Source organism: Leucopleurus acutus, assembly GCF_964270905.1.
Source record: "Leucopleurus acutus genome assembly, chromosome: 14".
NCBI classification, from domain to species: domain Eukaryota; kingdom Metazoa; phylum Chordata; class Mammalia; order Artiodactyla; family Delphinidae; genus Leucopleurus; species Leucopleurus acutus.
This window is the reverse complement of record NC_139156.1, coordinates 59,428,220-59,454,347: the sequence shown is the minus strand read 5'-3', so window position 1 is coordinate 59,454,347 and position 26,128 is coordinate 59,428,220. Positions and strand designations below refer to the sequence as shown.

The 26,128-nt window shown below is 37.5% G+C and overlaps 1 protein-coding gene across 1 annotated transcript; it reads right to left on the bottom strand.

The window, feature by feature from the left end:
* Positions 1-220: 220 nt before the first annotated feature.
* On the bottom strand, positions 221-26,055 carry ECD (ecdysoneless cell cycle regulator). Its single transcript, XM_082855087.1, has 14 exons — positions 25,949-26,055; positions 24,514-24,731; positions 21,219-21,336; positions 18,976-19,063; positions 18,684-18,862; positions 17,547-17,739; positions 16,840-16,968; positions 14,249-14,377; positions 12,412-12,497; positions 4,967-5,073; positions 4,653-4,836; positions 3,600-3,667; positions 2,159-2,373; positions 221-494 (listed from the first exon to the last, which is right to left on the bottom strand). The coding sequence occupies exons 2-14, from the start codon at positions 24,716-24,718 to the stop codon at positions 264-266; spliced, it is 1,932 nt and encodes a 643-aa protein (XP_082711213.1). The 5' UTR covers positions 24,719-24,731; positions 25,949-26,055; the 3' UTR covers positions 221-263.
* Between the last annotated feature and the right edge of the window lie 73 nt (positions 26,056-26,128).

Genomic DNA, 26,128 nt, shown 5'->3' with positions numbered 1-26,128 from the left:
TGTTCTAAACATGGAGTGTACATCTTATCCCAAGGGCTTGATTCTCTCTCTTCTGCTGATTTCAAAACCTTGTGTGCATCCCAGAGTTGAGATCATAAAGACTTGTGCAGAGAGGGCAACATTTGGGGCTCATAGAGGAGAAGTTCATCTGTGAACTTAAAATGAAGAAAACATTTTTACTAAATGTGTAATCAAAACTAGAAATGAGCATAGTCAGACTCAATATTTATTTAAGAAGAAAAAACAGAGGCTAGGTTTGCTGGCTAATCTTTTGTTGGCTTACTTATGGGTCCGTGATCAGCACTGTCAGACAGCTGCACACCCATGCTTTGTAAAAGGTTGGAAGCAGGTCCTGCCAGTCCAGCTTGGGAACTATAGGATTCCAGTATGTTTGAAACCAGGTTCAGGTCTATATCCACTGGTGTCATAACAGATCCTCCTGCACCAGAATCTTCCTCCTCTGAATTGTTACTGGCAGTCTGGGACAGAGGCTCCTTGTTCATGGAGGGAAAAGAAAATCATGATACAATATGCTATTAGGTTGGATGGTAGTTACATTAAAAAGCTAAGTAAGAAACAATGTAAAATTGATTTCCATATTAGAAAGGAAATTCCCTTGATAGAAAATAAAAATGAAGTCTAATAATAAACTATGTAATTGAACACACATATTAAAATTTGGTTCTGAAGATTAAAACACACTTCTTCCTAGGATAAGTTTCTGCAGATTAAATGGATTTCTTCCCGATTTTGAAATAGCCCAAGGGAGATAACCAGAATTAAGGAGGTAACTTTATAGCTTGCCTAAGAGTTTTAAAAGAAATAAACAGAAAAATGAACATTAAAAAAAAAAGAATCTAAATTTTCTCTACGTGAAAGAAGTGAGATTTCTTCCCTACCCACAATCCCCACCCCAATGAGAAAACAAAATAAAAACCTGAGGCCTGGGCTTCCCTGGTGGCGCAGTGGTTGAGAGTCCGCCTGCTGATGCAGGGGACACGGGTTCATGCCCAGGTCCGGGAGGATCCCACATGCCGTGGAGCAGCTGGGCCAGTGAGCCACTGCCGCTGCGCCTGCGCGTCCGGAGCCTGTGCTCCGCGGCGGGAGAGGCCACAGCAGTGAGAGGCCCGCGTACCACAAAAAAAATAAATAAATAAAAAAACAAACAAACAAAAAACCCGAGGCCTTGTGGGATCCAACCACAGAGACTGTGAATTGGTACTTGAGCCTCTGATTTCATAGGCTGAGGAAAGAATTTGAGAGATTGCAGCTTGATCTATAGATTTTTATATCTTTGCTACCCAAAGTGTGGTCCATGGACCAGCAGCACATCCATCACTTGGGAACTTGTTAGAAATATAAAATCTCAGGCCCACCCTAGACATACTTAACCAAAATCTATATTTTAACAAGATCTTCAGGTGGTTCATATTCACATTAAAACCTAATGTATGGTTTCTAGTAGGTTTTGGCAATACTAAAAGTGATTAGTTTTAAATGTGGTTAAGATGATCAAAGCAAGGGGAATGACATTAATTAAGGGCTCATTATGGGTTTTACTGTTGTCTCATTTGGTTCTCACGTTCATTCTATGACATGAAGATTATTGGTTAATGGATACATTCACAGTGGATAGCTGAGCTGGATTTCAAACCCCGCCCATGAGACTCCAGGGTCCATTCTCTTTCTATCTGTGGTTAGACAGTGCTGGTATAAAAACTAGGATAAAAACATGAGTGGAAGATAAATTCTAAATTTGGCTCTAAATAAGGGAAACATAAAAAACAAACACTATTAAGACTTGAAAATTACTTGGATATTTAATATCCCTTCTCTTTTTTTAAAATCAATTTAAGCTATTAGTAGGAGTATGCAACCACATACTAATTTGAACATATCACATGACTTAAAAAAAAATCCTGATAGATAACATAGAATAAGTAATATAGTCAAGCTTATGTTTAAGAAAATCAGTAATCCGTCAACCTACCAGTGTTAGGAAAAAATTAGCATTCTTATTTATTCAAATTAAAAAATTCATCACAGAAAATTATCATGAATCAAATAGAAAAAAAGAAAAGAAAAACTAAGATAAAATATGGTTTTAGCTATCCTTTGTACTAGACTCAAACGGGAAAGAGGTTGAACACACACATACCATTTGCTTCTGGGTGGTGAAACTTTTGCCAATGCTGGTATGTGCGAGTTCCTGGTCCATCTGGGCCATGTATGACTTGAGATCAGCAAGAGTTCCTTTTACAGATGCTTCTTCCCCAGGCTCCTGTGTTTTAAGATCCAAGTCATCATCACTATCTAAACATTCAGAGTCTTCCTCATCCAGTTCATCAGAGTCTGAGTCATGGGGCCTTGAACCTACATAGACCCCAACACAGAAAGAGCCACTCATTAAATTTTTTTGGAGTGATTACACATCTCAAAAGAATTAGAATGTTATCTGCAAAAAAGAGCGAATATTAGGCAAACTACTTCAGAAAAATCCCCTCCAGAAAATGGTACTGCTGGCAAACACTTGCAGAAAAGTACACAGCCTGAGCTGAAAGATTCAGCTTTTTCTTTTTAATGTGAATTCAATTAATTAAAATTTTTTACTTAAAAAATTTAAAAACTACATAATCCAGGAATACATTTTGATGTAAACATTCAAGTTATGCAGAATTGTCTCACTCTTCACTCTCTTCCCAGAGTTAAAGATCTTTTCACAGTTCAGTGGGTACCCAGACCTTTATTTATGCAATTCTGTGTGTGTGTGTATATGTACATATATATAAAACACATTTGTTATATATATACATATTGAACTATGGTTTGCTTTTCTACCTTTTTTTTTGTAAAACTGAACTATAATCCAATTTTTGCTACTACAATGTTGCAATCACCATCTTAGCATATATAACTTTTTCATAAATTAAATTCCTGGAAGTGAAATAGCTCAGTCAAAGTTTATGAACATTCTGGAGTACCAAACTGCCTTGAGAAAAGACAACTTACACTTCTACTCCCACAGTATGACAGTGCTCATTTCTCCAACTCTTGAGAAAACTGGCTATTATCAATCTTTTAAATTTTTGCCAATATGATGGGCAAAAAAAAAGTTCTTATTTTTATTGTGTATTTACTTGCTTACTAGAAACAGTTAACTATTTTCAAATATTTATTGATTATATTTATTCTTCAAGGCCTGTTTATATTTATTGATTATATTTATTCTTCAAAGCCTGTTTATATCCTTTGTTGGTTTTTTTTTAAACTGGGCTATTTGTGTTTTTATTATTAGTGTATATGTGCAGTATGTCTAAAAGAGAAAAAAAACAGTGTAATACAGGAGCCCATGTAAAACCCTATCTAAACACACAGCATTCATTCATTCAACAAAGATTTAATGAACAGCTACTATGTCAGGCACTAAGCAAAGCATCCTCTGCAAAATCATTCAATAGGGCAATAATTAATGGTTGAAAGCAACTCAAAATCATTAAAAAAAAAAAAAAAAGCAAATGAGATCCAATGCTCCAATGCTCTAGCAATTGCTATACTACTTACACTTGCAAAATGAAAATAAACATCACACTGTAACTCACCTAAGATCTTATCAAAATAATTAAGAAAAGAATCTGCATCAAAAGTGACTGGAGCCTCAGAACGTTCTCTGTAAGATTAAAGGAAAAAGACAATTTATCCCAAACAAAACTCTTTGATACTTTTTCTAAACTGGTGCCATTCTTAGGAACACTCCAGATATATACTCTCAAAAGAGGCACAGAAAGGAAAACTGTAGTTTCAATTTTAAAAATCATTATGCTTACTGACAGGGCAACAGAAATGGGAAAGATTGATGAAATAAAAGTAAAAACTGCACTTTGATTATGCACATTTAATTTACGCTGATTTAGGGATCTACCCACCCTCCACCTCCCATAAAATATATCTAACATTAGCAGAAGTTGTTATTTATCCAAGTTCATTTAAATAAAGTTTATCTTTTTTAAGAACCAAGTCTTTAAAAATAAGTAAGAACAAACCTTCCCTTATCTCTGCTTTCTCAAAGAGAGAATACTAAACATAAACTTTAATCTTCTCATGAGGCTAACGAGCATCAACATTAATGAAGAGATATTTGCTGTGCAAGTAACAATTCTATCTACCTTTTTTCCCTATTACTTGCCAAATGTAACATCTCATTTCTTCTGTTATTATTTCTTCCTCTGATAAACACTTTTATCCTCCTCTTTTGAGTCTGAAGCTTCCAATCTGCTTGAAGGTGGGAGATCAGAAGTCTGAGCTTGATGAGAACTGGAAGTTAGGAGTCCATAAAATTCTGAGTAAAAATCTAAAGAATAAAGTACATGGTTGCCCTGCACAGCTCTGGGGTGGTGGCCTTTACATCTGCTGAGTGGTCTCTTTGGCTTACTTCAAGGATCATAAGGGATCAGGTTACTAGAAATCTGACTCCAGATAAGTAAGTTATCATAGTACTAGGCACCAAAAGAGGAAAACAAAGCAGTAAAAATCATTTATTTAAAAAAAAAATTTAAACAAAGAAAAAGGAAAAGAAAGAGAGAACTGGCAATGACTGGATGATGTCAACACATAGGCTATAACCATTTAGATATTTATACTTTAACACAAATTACCGAGGCAGCTCTGCTCCTTTGTGGGTTGAGACTTTGGATATGAAAGCTTTCATGCTCTCTGAGACTTGAGTTAAGTCATAGTTCTCCTCCTGCCCCTTGGAAACGGGCTCTGGTTCTTTTTTACCAGCAGCTTCCTGCAGCAGCTGGTCCAGCTGATCTGGTGAGAGATCTAACCACTGGTCATCTGAAAAAGAAGCATGACACTGCCATACTATACTCACATGACAGGTACTCTCAGGAAAGGACCCTCTGAGACTTAGTGGAATGTTTCAATTCTCTCTAACCCCTCTGCTCTATCCTGGTCCATCACTCACCATCTTCTGGGGGAAGATTAGCTTCTTCTTTCTTAAGCTCTTCTATATCAAATGGTATTGTCTGTAATAACGTTAAGATTTCTTCACCTGGGCTCATAGCATGAGAGCTATAAAAAATCAAAGACATGGGTATTTAATGAGAGCTTAGAATAATAATCACGAAAACAGAGTATTTTAAAGTTGGAAGGGATTATCTAGTTTAATTTGTTTTTAAACATTTGTTTAGGACACAGAATCCTTTTTCTCAAAATTCCACCAGAAACTCTAAAATATAAAAGTGCTCAAAGAAAAACTGCTCTGGGGAGTTCTCTGGTGGTCCAGTGGTTGCACTTGGCACTTTCGCTGCTGCGGGTTCAATCCCTGATCAGGGAACTAAGATCCCACAAGCTGGGTGATGCATCCAAAAAAAAAGAAAAACTGCTTTGTACAGGAAAAGAAATCATCAACAAAATGAAAAGGCAACCTACAGAATGGGAGAAAATATTCGCTAACCATACATATGATACAGGGTTAATATCTAAAATATATAAAGAACTCATAACAGCAAAAAACCTCCCAAGCAATCTGATTTAAAAATAGGCAGAGGAACTGAATAGACATTTTTCCAAAGAAGACATACAAGACAAGAAAAGGTGCTCAACATCAACTAATCATTGGGGAAATGCAAATAAAAACCACAATGAGATACCACTTCACACCTGTCAGAATGGCTATCATCAAAAAGACAAGAGAGATCATGTGTTGGCAAGAATGTGGAGAAAAGGGGACTCCCTGGTGGTCCAGTGGTTAAGATTCCACACTCCCAATGCAGGGGGCATGGGTTATATCCCTGGTCGGGGAAGATCCCACATGCCACGTGGTGTGGCCAAAAAAAAGAAAGAATGTGGACAAAAGGGAACCCTTGTGCACTGTTGGTGGGAATGCAAACTGATACAGCCACTATGGAATACAGTATGGAGGTTCCTCAAAAAATTAAAAACACAGCCACCATATGACCCAGCAATCCCACTTCTGGGTATTTATCCAAAGAAAATGAAAACAGGATCTCAAAGAGATGTCTGCACACCCGTATTCCCTGCAGCATTATTCACAATAGCTAAGATTGGAAACAACTTAAGTGTCCATCAACAGATAAATGGATAAAGATGTGAATAAATAGACAGATAGATAGTGATTACATACACACAATGGAATATTATTCAGCCATGAGAAAGAAAGAAATCCTGCCATTTGCAACAACATGGATGTACCCTAAAGGCATTAGGCTAAATGCAATAAGCTAGACAGAGAAAGTAAAATACTGCATGGTATCACTTATATGTGGAATCTAAAAAAAAAGTCAAACTCATGGAAACAGAACAAAAAAGTGGTTGTCAGGGACTTGGGGGTGAGGGATATAAGCAGAGGCTGGTAAAAAGACAAACTTTCAGCTATAAGATAAATACAGTCATAGGATCTAATGTAAAACATGGTTACTAGAGTTGATAACACAGTATTACATAATTGAAATCTGCTAAGAGAGCAAAAATTATTCTCACACACATACACAAAAAATAAATATGTGGGGCTTCCCTGGTGGAGCAGTGGTTAAGAATCCACCTGCCAGCACAGGCGACATGGGTTTGAGCCCTGGTCCGAGGAGATCCCACATGCCACGGAGCAACTAAGCCCATGAGCCACAACTACTGAGCCTGTGCTTTACAGCCCGTGAGCCACAACCACTGAGCCTGTGAGCCACAACTACTGAAGCCTGTGCGCCTAGAGCCCATGCTCCACAACAAGAGAAGCCACTGCAATGAGAAGCCCGCGCACTGCAACGAAGAGTAGACCCCGCTCGCTGCAACTAGAGAAAGACTGCGCACAGCAACGAAGACCCAATGCAGCCAAAAATAATAATAATAATAAATAAATATGTGAGGTGATGAATTTATTAATTAACTCGGTGGTGGGAATCTTTCCATAATGAATAGGTATATCAAATCACTATGATGACACTTTAAATATCTTATAATTTTGAAATTCTGTCAATTACACCTCAGTAAAGCTAAAAAAAAAAAAAAACCTGAAAGACTGCTTTGATTGAAATGGACGCTGGAGGCTCAGAGACCTGCCCATTCTGCCTTCCCCTTTGTATCTGCAGCAGGCTCCATGGAACACTATCATGAAGCTGATGATTTACTATCACTCTTTCGATTTATATATATCATATATACGAGGAAAAGAAAACCCAGAAGAAAATATGAACAAAAATTAATCTAACATGCATAAAGTATGAACAAAATTTAATCTGTCAGGGCTTCCCTGGTGGCGCAGTGGTTAAGAATCCGCCTGCCAATGCAGGGGACATGGGTTCAATCCCTGGTCTGGGAAGATCCCACATGCCGCAGAGCAACTAAGCCTGTGCGCCACAACTACTGAGGCTGCGCTCTAGAGTCCGCAAGCCACAACTACCGAGCCCGCGTGCCATGACTACTGAAGCCCGCGCACCTAGAACCTGTGCTCCACAACAAGAGAAGCCACCGCAATGAGAAGCGCGCGCACTGCAAGGAAGAGTAGCCCCCGCTTGCCGCCACTAGAGAAAGCCCGCGCGCAGCAGCAAAGACCCAACGCAGCCAAAAAATAAACAAAACAAAAATTAATCTATCATATATTAAATGCTAGGCTAGCACTTCAAATACATTTTCTTTATTATGAGATTGACTTCCCCACCAGGGAAGTCCTCAAATACACTTTCACATTTAGCCTTCTACTTACTATTATGAGGAGGTAATAATCCTGTTTTACAAATGAGAAAACCAGAGCCCAGTGAATTTCTATAAGTTTTGCAAGGTCATTTAGTTGGACAGAGCAAAGGCTTGCAATCAAGTCTTCTGATACTATTTTGTGCTCCTCCTACTATAAACTGATAATGAAATACACACAGATTATTTACATGATGAGTGAGTTATTTTGTGATGGTGATGTGATTTGTTATGTAAGTTCATGGAACCCTGTCTGAACTATTTATAATGGAGCAAATCAAGTTACATAATGGACTTGCATTCATTTAATAAACATTTGCACACGCTGCTAACTCATGTGGGTAACAGGAAACTATCCCTACTCCATAATATGTAAATATTACTAGGAGAGAGAATAGAAATATACAAATAATCATAATAAATTACAAACATATAAAGTCACAGACGAATACCAAATGCTATCAATACAAAGAATCATAGGAGGGCTTCCCTGGTGGTGCAGTGGTTAAGAGTCCGCCAGCCAGTGAAGGGAACACAGGTTCGATCCCTGGCCCAGGAAGATCCCACATGCTGCGGAGCAACTAAGCCCATGTGCCACAACTACTGAGCCTGCGCTCTAGAGCCCGCAAACCACAACTACTGAGCCTACGTGCCAATAACTACTGAGTCTGAGTGCTACAACTACTGAAGCCCACACGCCTAGAGCCTGTGCTCCACAACAAGAGAAGCCACGACAATTAGAAGCCCATGCACCGCAACGAAGAGTAGCCCCCACTTGCCACAACTAGAGAAAGCCCGTGTGCAGCAATGAAGACCCACCACAGCCCAAAATAAAAACAAATAAAAACAAACAAACAAAACAAGAGTCATAGGAGAAGGTAATTATTCACTGGGGTGGAGGCAGAGAAGTTTAAAAAAAAAAGAGAGATAATGGAAGAAGTTGAGTTAGGCCTTAAAGAATCAAGAGGATCTTGACAGGTAAGATAGGGTAGAGAAACTATGCAAGGGGATAAATGAGCATTTGTATAGAGGCAGGGAAGTGAGGAACATGTTCAGAGAGCAAATGGGGTTCAGTTTGGCTTAAGGGTGGAATCCGAGGCTGAATAGATGGGCTGGGATGACAGCACAGCAAGCGTGAAATGGCTAAGTTTAGACTCAATGAAATAAGGAGTGGGTGATCACTGATGGCTTCTTTGTTATTTTTAATTTTTGTTTTATGAGATTTAAATAATATAGACAAGTTGAAAAGGTAATACAATAAATGCCCATATCTCTACCACCCAGAATTATAATATTGTTATACTTATCTCTAGTCTAATTATATGATTACATTTATACATTTAACATAAAAACCAAACTAGTAATATGTGCGTGTACTTACAAAAAAATATGATAGATAAAGTTAGTTTCCTTTGATGATCAACACTCCCAGTTCCAATCCATTTCTCTGCTACCCAAAGGTGATTGCTCTCACAAGAATCCTCCTGGGCCACTGAGTGTGTGTGTGAGACAGAGAGACAGAGAGATAGAGATCGAGATAGAGATCGAGACAGAGACAGAGAGAGTGTGTGTGTACTATTTGTTGTATTTACTGTTTTGTTCTCTTTACCTGAAATGTTATTCCCTCAAATACCTGTCTGCCTCATTCCCTCACTTCCCTAGATCTCTTCTGAAAGAAAAACTCCTTGGCCAACCTCTCTAGAAGAGCAGCCCTTCTATCTCTCCCCCCAAACGCTGCTTTTTCTTCAAAGTACTCATTACCATCTAACATCATATAATGGTTTACCGTCTTTCTCCTACACTAGTATATAAGCTCCATAAGGGCAGGGAGACTTTGGGTTCACTTGCTGCATTTCCAGTGCCTGGAATAGGGCCTGGCACATAGGAGATAATAAGTATTTATTGAGTGAATATAGATACATGTATCTATACATAATACATGATATTTTGTGTATTTTTACAATTTATATGCATAGCACCCGTATTTTACAAATTTACAACTTGCTTTTTTCCCTCAACATTATGTTTCTGAAATCTATTCATTTAGACCAATGGTTCTCAACTGGGGACAATCTGGCAATGTCTGGTGACATTTTTGGTTGTCACAATTGGTGGGGAGAGGGGAGCCAGTCCTACTGGAATTTACTGGGTAGAGGCCAGGGATGTTGCTTCATCTCATACTAATGCACAGGACAGTCCCCCACAGCAAAGAATTAAGTGGTCCAAAGTGTCAACAGTGTCAAGGTTGAGATATTCTGAATTAGATTTATGGATATTTAGCTAATCTCTGATTAACTAATGGAAGTAGGCCATCATGTAAATACACTGCAATTCATTTATCTACTATTGATGGACACTTAAGATTGTGATTTTTCACTATTACAATCTCTAATAATTTTTAGGAGACGGGAGTAACATGATTAAAGACATACTTCAAGCAGATTCTCCTGGCTCTAATGGTTGAATTGGAAGAGAAGAGTCTCTAGAGGTTGAGAAACAAGTTTAGGTGTAGCCATAGTTCAAGAATTAAAGTAAGTAGAGTAGCTAGCTGGGCAGTAAGGAAAAAGAATGCAAGACACAAGATAATAGTAGACAGGATCTAAGGACTGGATCCAAGGAGAGAGAGGAGGTCTGGGTGATAAGGAGGATGGTGGTACTATTAAAAGACAGTAGGAAACAGTCTATGATATTAATTCAGCTAATAAAAAAGAACATTGGGAAGTAAAGAAGAGGTCTGGAGGGAGATGTGAGTTTGGTTTCAAACTGTTTAGAAGTTATCCTGGTTTGGTGAATGGGAGCCTCTCCTGCAACACTCATTAATGTTGGATATTTAAGCTATTTGCAATAAGTAAATTATGGTCCATTTGCTAAAATGCTGTGTGGTTATTTAAAACTATGCTTATCAAAACTTTTTAAGGTCATGGAAAATGTAAGATCGTAATGAGTAAAAATTATGAACAGGATACAAGATTTCTATATAGTATAAAAAATGTTTAAAAAATCAACCGGTTATGGGGAAAAAAATCCTGGAAGGTAGTAGATTGGAATAATAATAGTGGTTTACTCATGATATAAATTTTTGCCTTCTTACATCTTTCTGTATTTGCTGTAATGAGTCAATATGTTACTTTTATAACAACAAAAAACTTTATTATATTTAAAAAGAACTACCCAACCATCAATCTGTCTTATTTTGTGGGAGAAGCCCTAACTCTCCTACATATGAGTCTCCCTCATTTCTTAACTTCTCTTCAACCTAAGACTATAAGGTAACACTTTTCAACAAGGGGAGTGGTCTCCTAGAGGAGTCAGGGATCATCATAGGGGGAGATTCTCCTAACTATGAGGGCCACCTCCTTTACTTTCTTTCCCAAGTTTTCTTAAAGGATACCCTAAGAAGGCATCATCTTTTCCAATTACTGAGATAAAACTGACGGGAATGGGACAAAGGCACCCCTAGACACTTAAAAAAGAGTAAAGACTGCTGTAAAGTCATTACCACCTCACAGACACTGAGGTTGGAGTTCTCTCAGCATCAACTTTGCTTCATGCAGTCTTCAAAGAACATTTTATTACACAAATATGTGATGTTTGAGATGCTGGCAAAATGACTGGGGTTCAAAACCACATTGGTTTGACAAAAAAAAAAAAAAAAAAAAGCCCAAAGACAAAACAAAAACCACACCCACACACAACTCAGGACCTTTTAAACCATAACATATACAAAGTTATTTCTTTCATGTTATTTAATAGCTTTAAGTATCTCAAATTCAATTTTGCAAACATAAACTGAACTTTTTCCAATATTCAAATTCTGACCTTTGATTCTTCAGCTCAGTAAGACCTTCTGCAGGAGCTCCAATTTCCTTGAGCCACACTGACTAGAAGTACCCTCAAGGGACAAGTCAGACAAATGTGATTTTCTTCTTTCAATGATCCTATTCCCTCTGATTTTTGCCTGCTTTTGTTGTTTTCCACTGTCTTCAAATAATTGTTTTTTATATTCTGTCCAGGGTTTATCATTGTAATTAGCACAGGGTTATTCTGATGTTACTCCACCATTACCAGAACTGAAACTCAATTTTATCAAATTTTAAAGAGGAGCCATTTCCTTCCAACCCTGTGTTCATTTCTTTCTTCCCCCAGAAAATGTATGGCAGGTTAGAATGAGATTTGATTTGGAAGGTGAACGCCTGCTTCATCCTGCGTTTCAGATCCACCTAAAAAAATCTAAACACAGCCCAGAACTCCCATAGGAATTAAGCACATGGCTCAATACTAGACTGCCTGAGTTTAAATCCTAGGTCTGTCACTTTATTAGCTGTGTAACCTTTGGCAAATTATTTAATCTCTCTTGGCCTCGGCTTCTGAGCTGTAAATAGGGAAAATAATAATTGTACCTATTTCATAGGGCTTTAAGGGGGATTAAACAAGTTAGTGGCCTATGCTTTGTAAGTACTCAATAAACGTTAGCCATTATATGATGATGATGATGATGATGACGGTGATGGTGCTGACAGCTGCCAGTGCCAGCAAACTTCTGTAACAACACTTCCTCTCCCTAACCCCCGCTCCTTCAGTAGTCATGAGCCTGGCCATTAACTGTTTAAATATGGAAACTCCAACATCTGCAACTATCTCAAGAGTAAGTAACTCCTTAACTTCTGGCAAGTAATCAATCTGTTCAGGTAGCGATAAACTCACCTTTCTGGCCGGTTTATGGAGAGTTGGAAGTAGTTCTTTGCCATTTCTAGCCTTTCCTGGTACTGAGCAGAACCTTTCATCAGTCCCTAAAAAAATAATAATGCCCATCAGAACATTATATATATGGTATCATTAAAATAACCTGCTCACCAGCAACTTTCAGGGAGGCAGTGTACGATATAATATATTGTTCAAAAATCATGAGGCCTGAGTCCTAGTCCCTGTTTTGTCACTGATGTACCTGTTTGGGCTCCAGTTTCTTCAGAAAAGGGACTAGGTTAAATGTAGTGGTCCCTCATCCTTTTCACCATTAAGGGCCTCTTTCCAATTTGGAAGGTTTTCTATTATTTAACTCATTATTAAGAAATAATTGATTAACTAGTAATTAATTTATAAAGCAAAGTACAAATTGAGCCAAAAAGTAGCATAATCCCACCTTAACTACCATTTCTATCTTTCACATGCATGTTTATGGTGGCATTCATACTTAATATTTTATATTCTTTAAAAAATATACTATAATATAAGCAGTTTTCCATACCACTACACAGTCTTTAAAATCATCATATTCTTAAGGACTTTTCTACTTCTTGGATGTTTCCTTAAAGTAGATGATTTTTTTTTAAATTAATTAATTAATCAATTAATTATTTTTGGTTGCATTGGGTCTTTGTTGCTGCGCGGGCTTCTCATTGTGGTGGCTTCTCTTGTGGAGCATGGGCTCTAGGTGCGTGGGCTTGGTAGTTGTGGCTCGTGGGATCTAGCGCGCAGACTCAGTAGTTGTGGCACACCGGCTTAGTTGCTCTGCGGCATGTGGGATCCTCCCGGACCAGGACTCAAACCCGTGTCCTCTGCATTGGTAGGTGGATTCTGAACCACTGTACCACCAGGGAAGCCCAAAGTAGATGATTTAAATTGAAGGTTCCAAGTTTGAACCTTTCTATAGTTCTTGGAATACACTATCAAATTACTTCCCAGTTAAGGTTCTAACTATTACGATGTTATCAGCAATGTATAGGTGTATTATTTTCACTATATTCTCAACAGCACTGAATATCATTCATATCCTTTTTACATATGTGAAAAACAGTCTTTATTATTATGTTAATATGGTTATCTTTACTACTTGTGAGAGTGAATTTTTTTTTTTTCTTTTTTTTCTTTCAGTACGCGGGCCTCTCACTGTTGTGGCCTCTCCCGTTGCGGAGCACAGGCTCCGGACGCGCAGGCTCAGCGGCCATGGCTCACGGGTCCAGCCGCTCCGCGGCATGTGGGATCTTCCCGGACCGGGGCACAAACCCATGTCCCCTGCATCGGCAGGCGGACTCTCAACCACTGTGCCACCAGGGAAGCCCGAGAGCGAATATTTTAAGAGAAATTTAGTAGTTGTCTTTTTGCAATTTTTTTTTTTTTTTTTTGGAGTATAGCTGCTTTACACTGCTGTGTCAGTTTCTGCTGTACAGCAAAGTGAATCAGCCATACGTATACACATATCCCCTCTTTTTTGGATTTCCTTCCCATTTAGGTCAGGTAAATTTTTAATCCATGTCTCTGCTAACTTTTCTATTTGGTGTCTTCATGTTTGCTTTACAGATTTGTGCAAGTTGTTCATCTGATAAAAATAATAACTTTTATCACTTTATATAGATGTTATTATTTTTTCTAAAATATCAGAAACAGTTTATAGACACTCCCTCACTACCACCAAGCTAGAATGGTGCCTTTCAACTCTAGTTCCTACAATTATGTCACACATTAAATATGGACATAGAACTTTAATTCACTGGCTTGACTTACCCTGGATTGTCCAATTTAAAAAATGCATTGCAAGTCCTACCTTAAAGTAATCATTCTTTTTCAGACTTTCAAGGAAGCCAGCCCAGAGCGGTGAGGTAGTCACAAGAGATTTCTTGGCATCAGAAAAATGTGGGCTACATTTGGAGCATAAGATCTCAAATCCATGAGCCTAGATGGAAAAGATAGAATTTTTATTATTAGGTTAATTTCTTTCCATTTAACCACACTCAAGAACTAGGTGATTGGACACATGGGTATGTGGACATTTAAAACACTTTCTGAATTTTAGGAAGAAAAAATCTCTACAGATTAAAAATTATAAAGGGGAAGCAAATAATACAAAACAAAGATTCTTGTTCTCCTCAAAGAGATTTCTTTTCTCACTAATTAAAAAACTAGAAATTTAAACTTATTTCTTGTTTGCTTAAAAAAGGCTTGCAAGGCAGAAATAGAGACACAGCTGTAGAGAAGAAACGTATGGACACCAAGGGGGGAAAGTGGGGGGCGGGGGGTAAGTGGGGGGTGGTGGTGGGATGAACTGGGAGATTGGGATTGACATGTATACACTAATATGTTTAAAACAGATAACTAATAAGAACCTGCTGTATAAAAATAAAATAAAATTCACAGAAAAAAGGCTTGCAAAAGGTTTCTTGTCTAACAGAATTATAAATGAATTAAACATAGTCTCAGGCATAGTAAACGGAGGGAATCACTTCATTTTAAGAGTCCTTTGGCTAAAAAATATAATAAATGCACATGGCAAAATAATTCTAATAGGGGGCTTCCCTGATCACTCTAGAGAAAATTGTCACCAATTCCTTACATATCCTTTCAGAAGTAATCTATGCACTCAAGCAGATATGTGTGTGTCTGCATATGTCCATCCTCCTACTCCATCCCTTTTATCACTAAATGGCAACATACACACTGCTCTGAACCATGCTTTTCACTTAGTGATATACCTTGGAGATCATTTCATATGAGCATATATAAATTTATCCATCCCACTTCATGGACAGACCATAATTTATCCAACTACTCCTCTACTAACAGACATTTCGGTAGTTTCCAATCTTCTGCTACTATAAACAATGCTTTCATGAGTATCCTCGTACGTCTTTGTGCACAAGTAAAATATATGGAGGATAGATTTCTGGAAGTGAAAATGCTGAGAAGGGTTTGTGCATTTTAAATGTTATGGAAAGTGACAAACTGTTCTAAGAGACTGATTCAACTTATATTCCTATCGATAATGTTTGAGGGTACCTCTTTATGTATTTTTACAAACCCAGTATGTATTATCAAACTTATGGGTACCTGCCAATCAAATGGTGAAAAATACTATTTTGTAGCTTTAAACTGCATTTGTTTTATTATGAGCAAGTGTCAACATTTTTCATAAAAATCATTTGTATTTCCTTTTCTGTGGACTGTTAATGGTTTCTGATGATTTTTTGACTGATTAGTACTATTTTTTTATATTGAATTGTGGGAATGCTATATATTAGATAAATCAACTTTTGTCATTTACTAGTTTTTTTCCTCTTTGTCATTTAAACTGCAAATATAGGGCTTCCCTGGTGGTGCAGTGGTTAAGAATCTGTCTGCCAATGCAGGAGACACGGGTTCGAGCCCTGGTCCAGGAAGATCCCACATGCTGCAGAGCAAATAACACCGTGAGCCACGACTACTAAGCCTGGCTCTAGAGCCCGCAAGCCACAACTACTGAAGCCCACGTGCCACAACTACTGAAGCCCGTATGCCACAACTACTGAAGCCCGTGTGCCACAACCACTGAAGCCTGCACACCTACAGCCTGCGCTCTGCAACAAGAGAAGCCACCACGATGAGAAGTCCATGCACTGCAATGAACAGTAGCCCCTGCTCGCCACAACTAGAGAAAGCCCGCACACAGCAATGAAGACCCAATGCAGCCAAAAATAAAATAAATTTAAATAAATAGCAAATATATTTTAAACTTTCACCAAGTTTACTATCTTTTGACTATATTTATGTTTTTTTCATACAGAAATGCTTTTTTTTTTTTGCGGTACATGGGCCTCTCACTGTTGTGGCCTCTCCCGTTGTGGAGCACAGGCTCCAGATGCGCAGGCTCAGCGGCCGTAGCTCACGGGCCCAGTCACTCCGCAGCATGTGGGATCTTCCCGGACCGGGGCACGAACCCGTGTTCCCTATATCGGCAGGCAGACTCTCAACCACTGCGCCACCAGGGAAGCCCGCTTAATTTTTATATTATCCAATTTATCAATCTTTTCTTTCACAGTTTCTAGTTTCAAGTCGTGCTTAGAAAGGCCTTTCCTACTCATATTTTCAAAGTTTTCCTATGTTTTCTTTCAAATTTTATGGTTTCATTTTTTTCATTTAAATATTTGGTCCAACTGGAATTTATTTTGGCATAGGTGTGAGGTAATCAACTTTAATTTTTCAGATGGCTTCACAGTTTTATCATCACTGAATAATCCACTTTTCGTTCTTATTTGAAATGCTACATTTTACTACATTCTCACATTAATAGGGTATATATCTAGATTTCTAAGCTCTGTCATTATTCTCTTAAGAGCCCTTTGACATAAAGGAAGAAAATAAAATTTTCTAGTTTAACATTACCAACTTCATGCCCAATTCGTGGGCTCGGTATTGGGGATGAGATGGAGGAGGCAGCCTGTATCCACTCCGCAGGTCTGGCACAAACCTTTGTTGCACCAACTGTGCATACAGACATTTAGTGAAAGTGACCTGGACATTGGGGCACAAAATATGTGAGTCTTTTCCTGAAATTAAAAATTTGAATATAATTTCATAGTTAATAATTTCATAGTAACTTCATTTATGAGCTTCATATTCATATAAATGCAAAGAAGATCCAACCTATTTACTGCCTACATTTTTTAGTAACAGCTTTATGGAGATATAATTCATATACCCATAAAATTTACCTTCACTTGTCTATATTTAGTTATCACTAAGGTAATTCAAATCATTAGTTACATTACACAGCAATTTTGGTGGGTGGATGATATAGAATAATTCTTAATTCTCTGGAAGAAATGAAATGCTTTATTGTTAAGAGGATATAACTACTCAAATAGGGAAAATATGGTCAGAAATAGCTAGGGAACATTGAAATACAAAATAAGGAGTCAGGTCTCTTACAATCTTCCTCCCCCGGATAGGAGAAAAGAAAAAATTTAAAAATGTATATTAACTTGCTATGAGGAAACAGAATGTTTCCAATTTTTTTCTAGTGAACAATTAAATAATGTTCCATTTTATTTCCAGTGAGAGAAACTAAATGACCAAGAGAACTAGCTTACCGAAGTCAATATTCGTGTTTCAGGCAAGAATGTCTTGAATATACGACAGGCTCGCAGGTCAATGGGGTCCCGCAGGTAAAATGCCTGGACTCCTGCAGCCACCAATCTGGGGCGCTGCTTTAGCACTGCTACAATGCCAGCTGGAAGGAAGCAGTGTGCTTGATGAAGGGAGGCTTTAATTTTTTCTGGGTATCTGTGACAGGTAACATAATTATTTTTATTTTATGACATGTAAACATCCAGGATTCTTATACCACTTACTTCCCCCTTAACATTTTATCTTGTCTTGGTTCACCAAGAGTGAGATGGAAAAAGTGACAAGAGAGGTGAAGATAAAGATACTGTATGGAATTCCCTGGCAGTCCAGTGGTTAGGATTTGGCACTTTCACTGCCAGCGGCCCAGGATCAATCCCTAGTCATGGAACTAAGATCCTGCAAGCTGCGCAGCCAAAAAAATTAATTAATTAAAAAAAAAGATACTGTATATACTAAAGACTACAAGAAGGAAGAGAGACAGAAAAAGCGGGAAGAAATGGAAAATAAAGAAAAGGGATTAAGGTGGCCCAATAAAAAATAAAATCAGAATTTATTCTCCTAAAAAATGGTACAAAGTGTACTGAAGCGAAGCTAAAAGAAATGTTTAATACTGTTAAGACCTGAATGGTGCTAAACATTTAATAGGCACTCACATTTGAATGGCTGAATTAGTATGTTATTAGACTAAGGTATTCTCTTCTGAATAGAGCCTAAGGTGCTCCACCTAGGTCAAAGAATCCCATATATACTCCAAGAACCACAGAAAAAGCCTGAACACAATTGTGCTCACTTAGGTTTCCATTTCTAAAGGTCTGAAAATTTCTATCTATGGATCTACATAATACTTAGCCATAATATCTAAGGTAAATAAATGCAAAACTATTGGGCCTATGACACTATTAAATGGAAATTAAAAGATACATCTGTTTCCTGATTTTAAAACACGTAAGTTTAATTTGTTGGTCAATTTCACAAAGGATGAAGACAGCATGAAAATTAGCATTAATTTAGGTGAAAGAAATTCCAGATTCAACAGAAGACTTGAGCGACATGAAATCAAAAGGCTCCTTGACTAGCAGTGAAAGTGTTATTTTTCTTACCCTCTGATGCGTCTATTCACAGCAGCTCGTATAGATTCTGAAGCCAAAATTTTTTCTGGGTGTGTTGAGATTATATTCAGTGCTTGTGAGATTGTTTGGAGTGTGGTCGGTAACCAGGATACTGCTCCAGGTTTCTTTGGTGCAGGAATAATGCACAACTCCCCATGATGGAAAAACACCTGCAAAATGATGTTTTAATTTTCATACCAGGCAGTGACAAACTCTCGGTGCATATGAAAATGTTGCAACATGATTTCACCTCTGTAGATTTTCCAAACTTGGATATACTTACCCTATTGGCACTATTATCAGGATCCAACCATTTAGGGAGAAAGTCAGCAGCTTCTATTAACAAGAATTCACCGTCATTGTCCTCAATCCTAATGCAAAAGAATTTCTAACTTTATATTCAAAAAAGCACATATTTGCTAATAATCAAACAAATTTGTTCTAATACATTTTCTCCTTCATCTTAGTAAATATATGAGTATGTACCATGTGTAGATGTCTATAATTAAGCAAAATGTTTAAGATACCACTAAGCACTGAAGGAGACTCTAAGATTGTAAGGAGGAATTCCTTAGGTGAGGGTGACAAGGAGAGAAAAATAAGTACATAAATAAATAACAATAGAAAAAAATATGGAAAATATATAAAGTACTATGGGGTTTCAAAAGAAAAAAAATCACGTATAGCCAAGATTAGGAAAACCTTTATGGAGGAGGTATTACTGGACCTTGAAAGATAATTTTGTTTTGCCTCATTTGCATGACTTTTAAAAAATTTAAATTTCTGAATAGATAATACAGTCACATGGTTAAAACTTTAAAAAAATACATAAAAAGTTATACCATGAAAAAGTCTCCTTCCTGCTTTTGTATCTATATGTACAACCCCTCCACCATTGTTATTTCTTGTTTATCCTTCTAGAGTTTGCTTATGTGTAATCCAGCCAATAGGAATATAAATTCTTTCTTCTCTTGTTGCACAAAAGGTAGCATATCATATATACTGTTCTAGATTTTTTTTAACTTTTAATGGGTGGAGATAACAATATACGGAGAAAAGGAGAGATGTTCTTGGGAGAGAGAAGAGCATAAGCAAAATCATGGAGGTAGCAAAGTTAAGGTAGATATTTGAAGAATGACAACGAGTAAAGAACAAGACTAGAAAAGCACAGTTATATAATTTTGTGAAGAGCTTTAAATGTTGGCAGAATCAATGAGAATGAGTTGAATTTTATAGACAAAATGAATGAAAGGTTTTAGAGTAGCGTAGTAAAATGGTTCGAGCTCTACTTTAGGAATATTAATCTGGCAGAGACATACAGGAAAAACTTCTTCCTTTTTCTAATTTTTAAAAAAACCCCGACAAGACAGTAGATGCCTATTAAAGAGCTTTAGGGGCCTAGTGTGTAGGTATGAACCATCATTACATGTATAAAAATCAGAATCAGCACATGAAAGGTATTGCCCCCTTCTTATTATCCTAGTAAAGATAGAAACTACTATTTTTGTGTCTGTTCATTTAAAATTCTATCATTCATTAAAAAATTATTGCTATGTTATTTGTAGGTATGGTAACAGTAGTGTGTGTTATCTCTTAGATTTACATCCTGAAGTATTTAAAAATCAAATGGCATAATACTGGAGATCTGCTTTAAAATAATCTTGCTATGTGATGGGGGAGTGGGGAAGGAAGTAAATGAAATAAGAATCACCAGGAGTTGATAATTACTGAAGCTGGGTGATGGGTACATGAAGGTACCCATCTCTCTACTTTTATGTATGCCCGAAATTTTGATATAATAACAAGTTTCCAAAATTGTTGTTCTTTTTTTCTTCTTGTTCTGCTGGGGAAAAGACTGGGTGGATAGAAGACCAGAATTTGGGGGCCGATGAGGAAAACTAGGACATATGTTAAATGGGTGGAGCGCCCTCTGCTGGCAAAACTTGGGAATTACAGATAATTATCCATTCCTATTTTTAAAACTGAATTAGAATGCACTATCGTCTACTTTGCTTCCTGTCCATAAAATTGCACACTGATTTGTCTTTAAATTTCTTCTGTATATGATTTCTCATAAAATATAGCTATAGTCTAATAAAGGAAGACACAGTAAAGAAATCTGTGAAATATGCATATCTGAGATGAATTTCTTTTTTTAAAGACACAAGAAATTTGACGGTGATTACTTTTGGGAAGTCAGAGCAGTACACCCTTTTGTATTGTTTGAATTTTATTTACCATGTGTATTTGTTCTTTCATAACAAGAAGAAAAAGAGAAAATCTAAAATAAGCAGGTTTTGTTTGAAATTTTTTTGAAGTTGAACTCTCAAATGATTCTTTAATTCTTCTTCAAGAAAAGGAAGTCACAAGAGAAAAGGAAGAAAATACAGAAGTCACGTTTAAAATCTACATCCCAAGTTTGTACAATTTCCACCAGACTACAGAAAAAAATACTACTAAATGGATAAAAATGTAGTCATTTTCAATAATAGAATTCCTTTAGAATTATTAATAAAGCTATAATACCTTGCTACTAACTCTGGAAATTCCTTTGTAATTTGCTTTACTATATAAACAATAAACCATTCATCCTCAATGTTATCTCCAAACTTTGTCATGCCAAATATATGAGCAGGAACACCTCCTAAAAACAAGAGAAAAGCAATCATATAACCAAATAAATATACCAGTGCAAATAAAAGTACAAGTAATCATTCAATTAAACAAACATTTATTGACTGGCTATGCTCCAGGTACTATACTGGGAGCTGGGGTTGCAATCCTGAACAAGATACAAGAAGCTTATTCTTGAGGAGCTTAGGGTCTAGACAACAGGAGATAGACAACCAAGCATCACAAAACAAGATGATGAACAGAGGTATACACTGAGGGCTATGTGAGCATAAAGTATGTGATATCGGAGCTACACTCATCTGGAGGAATGACCAGAAGTAGGCTTTCCAGAAAGAGAGAACATGTGCATGTGCAAAAACACAGAGGCATGACAGACAATAGCGTGGTTCTGGGAATGTCAGCAGAAATTTTCAAACAAGTGCATTATCCAAAAATATGTAGAACTTAAACAAGACACTCAGACAGCCAATGGGTCAAAGAAGAAATCACAAGGGAAATTAGACAATATCTTGAGACAAATGAAAACAAAAACACAACATGCCACAAAGATGCGATGCAGTGAAAGCAGTGCTAAGAGGAAGTTTATAGTTATAAAAGATGTCAAATCAACAACCTAACTTTATACCTTAAGAAACTAGAAAAAGAAGAAAAAACTAAACTCAAAGCTAAAGGAAGGAAATAATGAAGATTAGAGCAGAGATAAATGAAATAGAGAATAGAAAAACAATATTTAAAAAATCAACTAAACAGAGTTGGTTTGTTTAAAAGATCAACAAAATTAACAAAACTTTAGTTAGATTAACTAAGAAAAAAGAGAAAAGACTCAAATAACTAAAATCAGAAATGAAAGAGGGGATATTACAACCTATGCCACAGAAATAAAGAGGACTGTAAGAGAATACCATGAACAATTGTACATCAGCAAACTGGATAACTTAGAAGAAATGCATAAATTCCTGGAAACACACAAATTATCAAGACTGGATTGTGCAGAAATAGAAAATCTGAACAGATCTATAACTAGTAAGGAAATTGAATTAGTAATCAGAAACTTCTGCACAAAGAAAAGCCCAGGACTAGATGACTTCACTGGAGAATTCTACCACACATTTAAAGAAGAATTAACATCAATCCTCCTCAAACTCTTACCAAAAAACTGAAGAGGAGGAAACATTCCCAAACTCATTTTATGAGGCCAGCGTTACCCTAATACTAAAGTCAGACAAAGGCAATACAAGAAAACTACAGACCAATACCCCTGATGAATAATGATGCAGAAATCCTCAACAAAACACTAGCAAACTGAATTCAACAACACATTGAAAGGATTGTACACCATGACCCAGTGGGATTTATTCCTGGAATGTAAGGATGATTTGACACAAGAAAACCAACTAATGTAATATACCATATTAACAGAATGAAGGTCAAACAAGTGTAGTGCGGAGTGTCTCAAGAGCTACCACGGCAAAAAGAATCCCCAAACAGGTGGGAAGAACTGCCCAACCAACTCTTCTCCCTACTCCAGATTTCCCAAGTTTCATCAAGTATAGAAGCTCCAGTTAGGGTGTCTATTTTTATCTACCTTACATATTAAACTTCAATTTGAATTTCATCCAGAAGCAATGAGGAACTCCTGAAGGATGTTAGGCAGGAGAGTGACATGATCAAATTTGTGTTTTACAAAGGTAACTGGCAACAGGGTCAGGAACTGCAGACACTGGAACCAGAGAGGTTAGTTAGGTGGCTACTGTAGTCTTCCAGATAAAGAGATCAAGGGGGCCTAGACTGTAGCTAAACAGATGTAGAGAGGGGTCATATTTTAGGAGTAATCACACTAAGATTTAGTGCCTGACTGAACATGGTGAAGTGAGGAGTTGAGGATGATTCTGATACTAACAAGCTTGATAACTAGGTGGCTAGCAATCCCATTAAGCAAGACAAGAAAACACTGTGTAAAAATGATTGATTTACTAGAAAAAAGGTAGGGAATTGGTTTTGGCTGTGCTAATGGGACAGTGTTCTTGCCAATAAATATCACGTGTTTCAGTGAATAGGTGTTTAATAAAATTAACGTTTTGCATTTGGCAACTGCTAGCCAAAAGGAAACAGATAAGCACTAAATTGAGCACCAGAATGATGGTATCACAAGATGCCACGCTCCTGATCTGAAATAAGACCCCACAGAAGTCACTGCATGAGTAGAGCCTTGGTCACCTATCCATGATTCATTTTAGTAAAGTTATAAGAAATGACAGGACAAAGTACCATATTTGGCCAGAGGTCAGATCTCAAGCACTGACAATACAGGGAAGCAGTGAAGGAACCTCAAAATGCTTCCAAGTGGCAAATAATGGTCATTTAGCTCAATTATTTCTCTTCATAAGCCAAGCAGAGCCACTCTTAGATCCTTACCAAAACAACTATGTGAAAGGCAGCCTAGTAAACATACTATCAAGACTGAGGAATACAGAATAACAGCTAAAAGAACTATGGTTAAGGAAGCCAGATGCCTGAACCTGTTTAGTATAGGTACCTAGATACATTATGGCATAGTAATTAAAGTTCAAAAGAAGAGCCATGGCTTAATAATGTTGAATATATATTAGTTCCTAAGATAATGAGTATTAGAAAGCATCCATCAACATGAATTAAAAAATTTTTTTTTTTAAGTTCAAGGGCTTAACTGAATACAGGCAAACACCATAAAAAGCTCAGGATATAAATCTCCTGACAGGGTTTCCCTGGTGGCGCAGTGGTTAAGAATCCGTCTGCCAATGCAGGGGACACGGGTTCAATTCCTGATCTGGGAAGATCCCACATGCTGTGGAGCAACTAACCCTGTGCGCCACAACTACTGAGCTTGCACTCCAGAGCCCACAAGCCACAACTACTGAGCCCACATGCCACAGCTACCGAAGCCCACGCACCTAGAGCCCGTGCTCCCCAATGAGAAGCCACCGCAATGAGAAGCCCGCACACCTCAATGAACAGTAGCTCCCGCTCGCTGCAACTAGAGAAAGCCCACACACAGCAACAAAGACCCAACACAGCCAAAAATAAATTAATTAATTAATTTAAAAAAATCTCCTAACACTGAATGAACTATGGACTATTACACATCACTGTTGTCAGAATGACATTAAAAGTCACACATATCAAAGCAAAATAAGCAAAAGAGCCTTACCTTTCCCAGGTTTATATTTGAGATTGAAAGGCTGATTCTGCCAGATATAGGGGACCAGCATAGGTGCAAACTGGGTCATTATCTTCTCAATGTACTTTTGAAGAATCTCTCTGTGTTCTTCTGGGTCCCTTGGTTCATCTGGTATCAGGAACAGGTGGTATTCTACAGTGTCTTCCACTGTAGCAAACTTCATATTTTCCTCCATTCTTCTTTGAAAGCTACATTTAAAGTTTCAATAATATAAACCATATAGAATAATGTAGAAGTAATATCCCATTCCCTGAACTATGCTAGGCAATTCCATTAATGTTGTTTTCCAAAATTCAGTTATCCACATACCATCATCATGATTTTTGCCTATACCAACTATAATAACATTTATTTAACATACTTTTAATGACATTGTTATACTTACGATTACATTAAAGGAACTTTTGATATAATACAATAAATGGAAATCCAATACCACATTCCCAAATTAATAAGTATGTAAGAATAAAATAACAACTGTTTGCCCTTACACTAGCAGTGGTGTGTATAACACACTTTTAGAAACACTGAAATAACATCTTTTGAAACACTATCACAAGTCCCAGTTCTACCAGTAGTCCCAGTTGTGTTATTCTGGGCATTTCACTTTCTTCCTGGGGCTTTTTCCTTAATTGTAGAATAAGGCTGTTACTGTATCGTCTCTATAATCCGTACCTCGTTTAAATTTCTATTATTTAAATTTTCTGAAAAGCAATCTCCCTTACTCTGCAGAATTAAATCTCTCCCGTTGTATGGCATAGAGGAATTCAAAACTACAAAACATTCATGCCCTATCATTTCACCCCCAAATAATCTGCCCATGGCTCTTGATCCTACAACTATCTATCCTAAATTTTCCCCCTTCTCAGGTCTCAAAGGGTATAGCTCTGGTATATTAGGAGGTGGTAAATAACTATTTTCTAAGGGTTCCCCTTACAAACAAAAGTACTAGCTCACTATTGCTTCCAGGTGAGGCTTGGTAAAGGAAGACACTGTTTTGGATTATCTACTTTACGGCTGCAATTCGATTTTTAGACTTGTTTTTCTAAAGGAGTAGTAAAACGAGGTCGAGAGGAACTTGCATCTTCTATCCAGACACTCATTCGCTACTTTCTGTTCAAATCATCATTTGGCCTTTTAACCCTGGTAGACAGATGCTAACTACCCACCCGAGGACTTTAAGGGGCTTTGAGATCACTCAGGCTGACTCCACACTGTACATATGAGAAAACACTAGAAGGGTCTTTGAGATCACTCAGGCTAATTCCACACTGTACATATGAAAAAACCGGGAGCACAGCAAGAGAAGCAACCAAGCAGCAGAGGCCTGACTTGGGAGTCTAGAGCTTTTTACTCAGACTAGGCGCTCTCCTTCATCCAACAAAATGAAGCCAATTCCGCTTACGGTTCTAGGGCCTGGGCCTCTCCGGCAAGTCTCTGCTGTGGCACCTTTCCTCAGCCGCCTCTCCTATCACGTGAGCTGGTCGGGAGCTGCCAGTAGCAGCCAAAGCCTGGCTCAGACTGGGTCCACACGCTCGTCTGGGACCAGAAGACAGCAGAAACTCTGAAAGTCAGAAACCGGCTC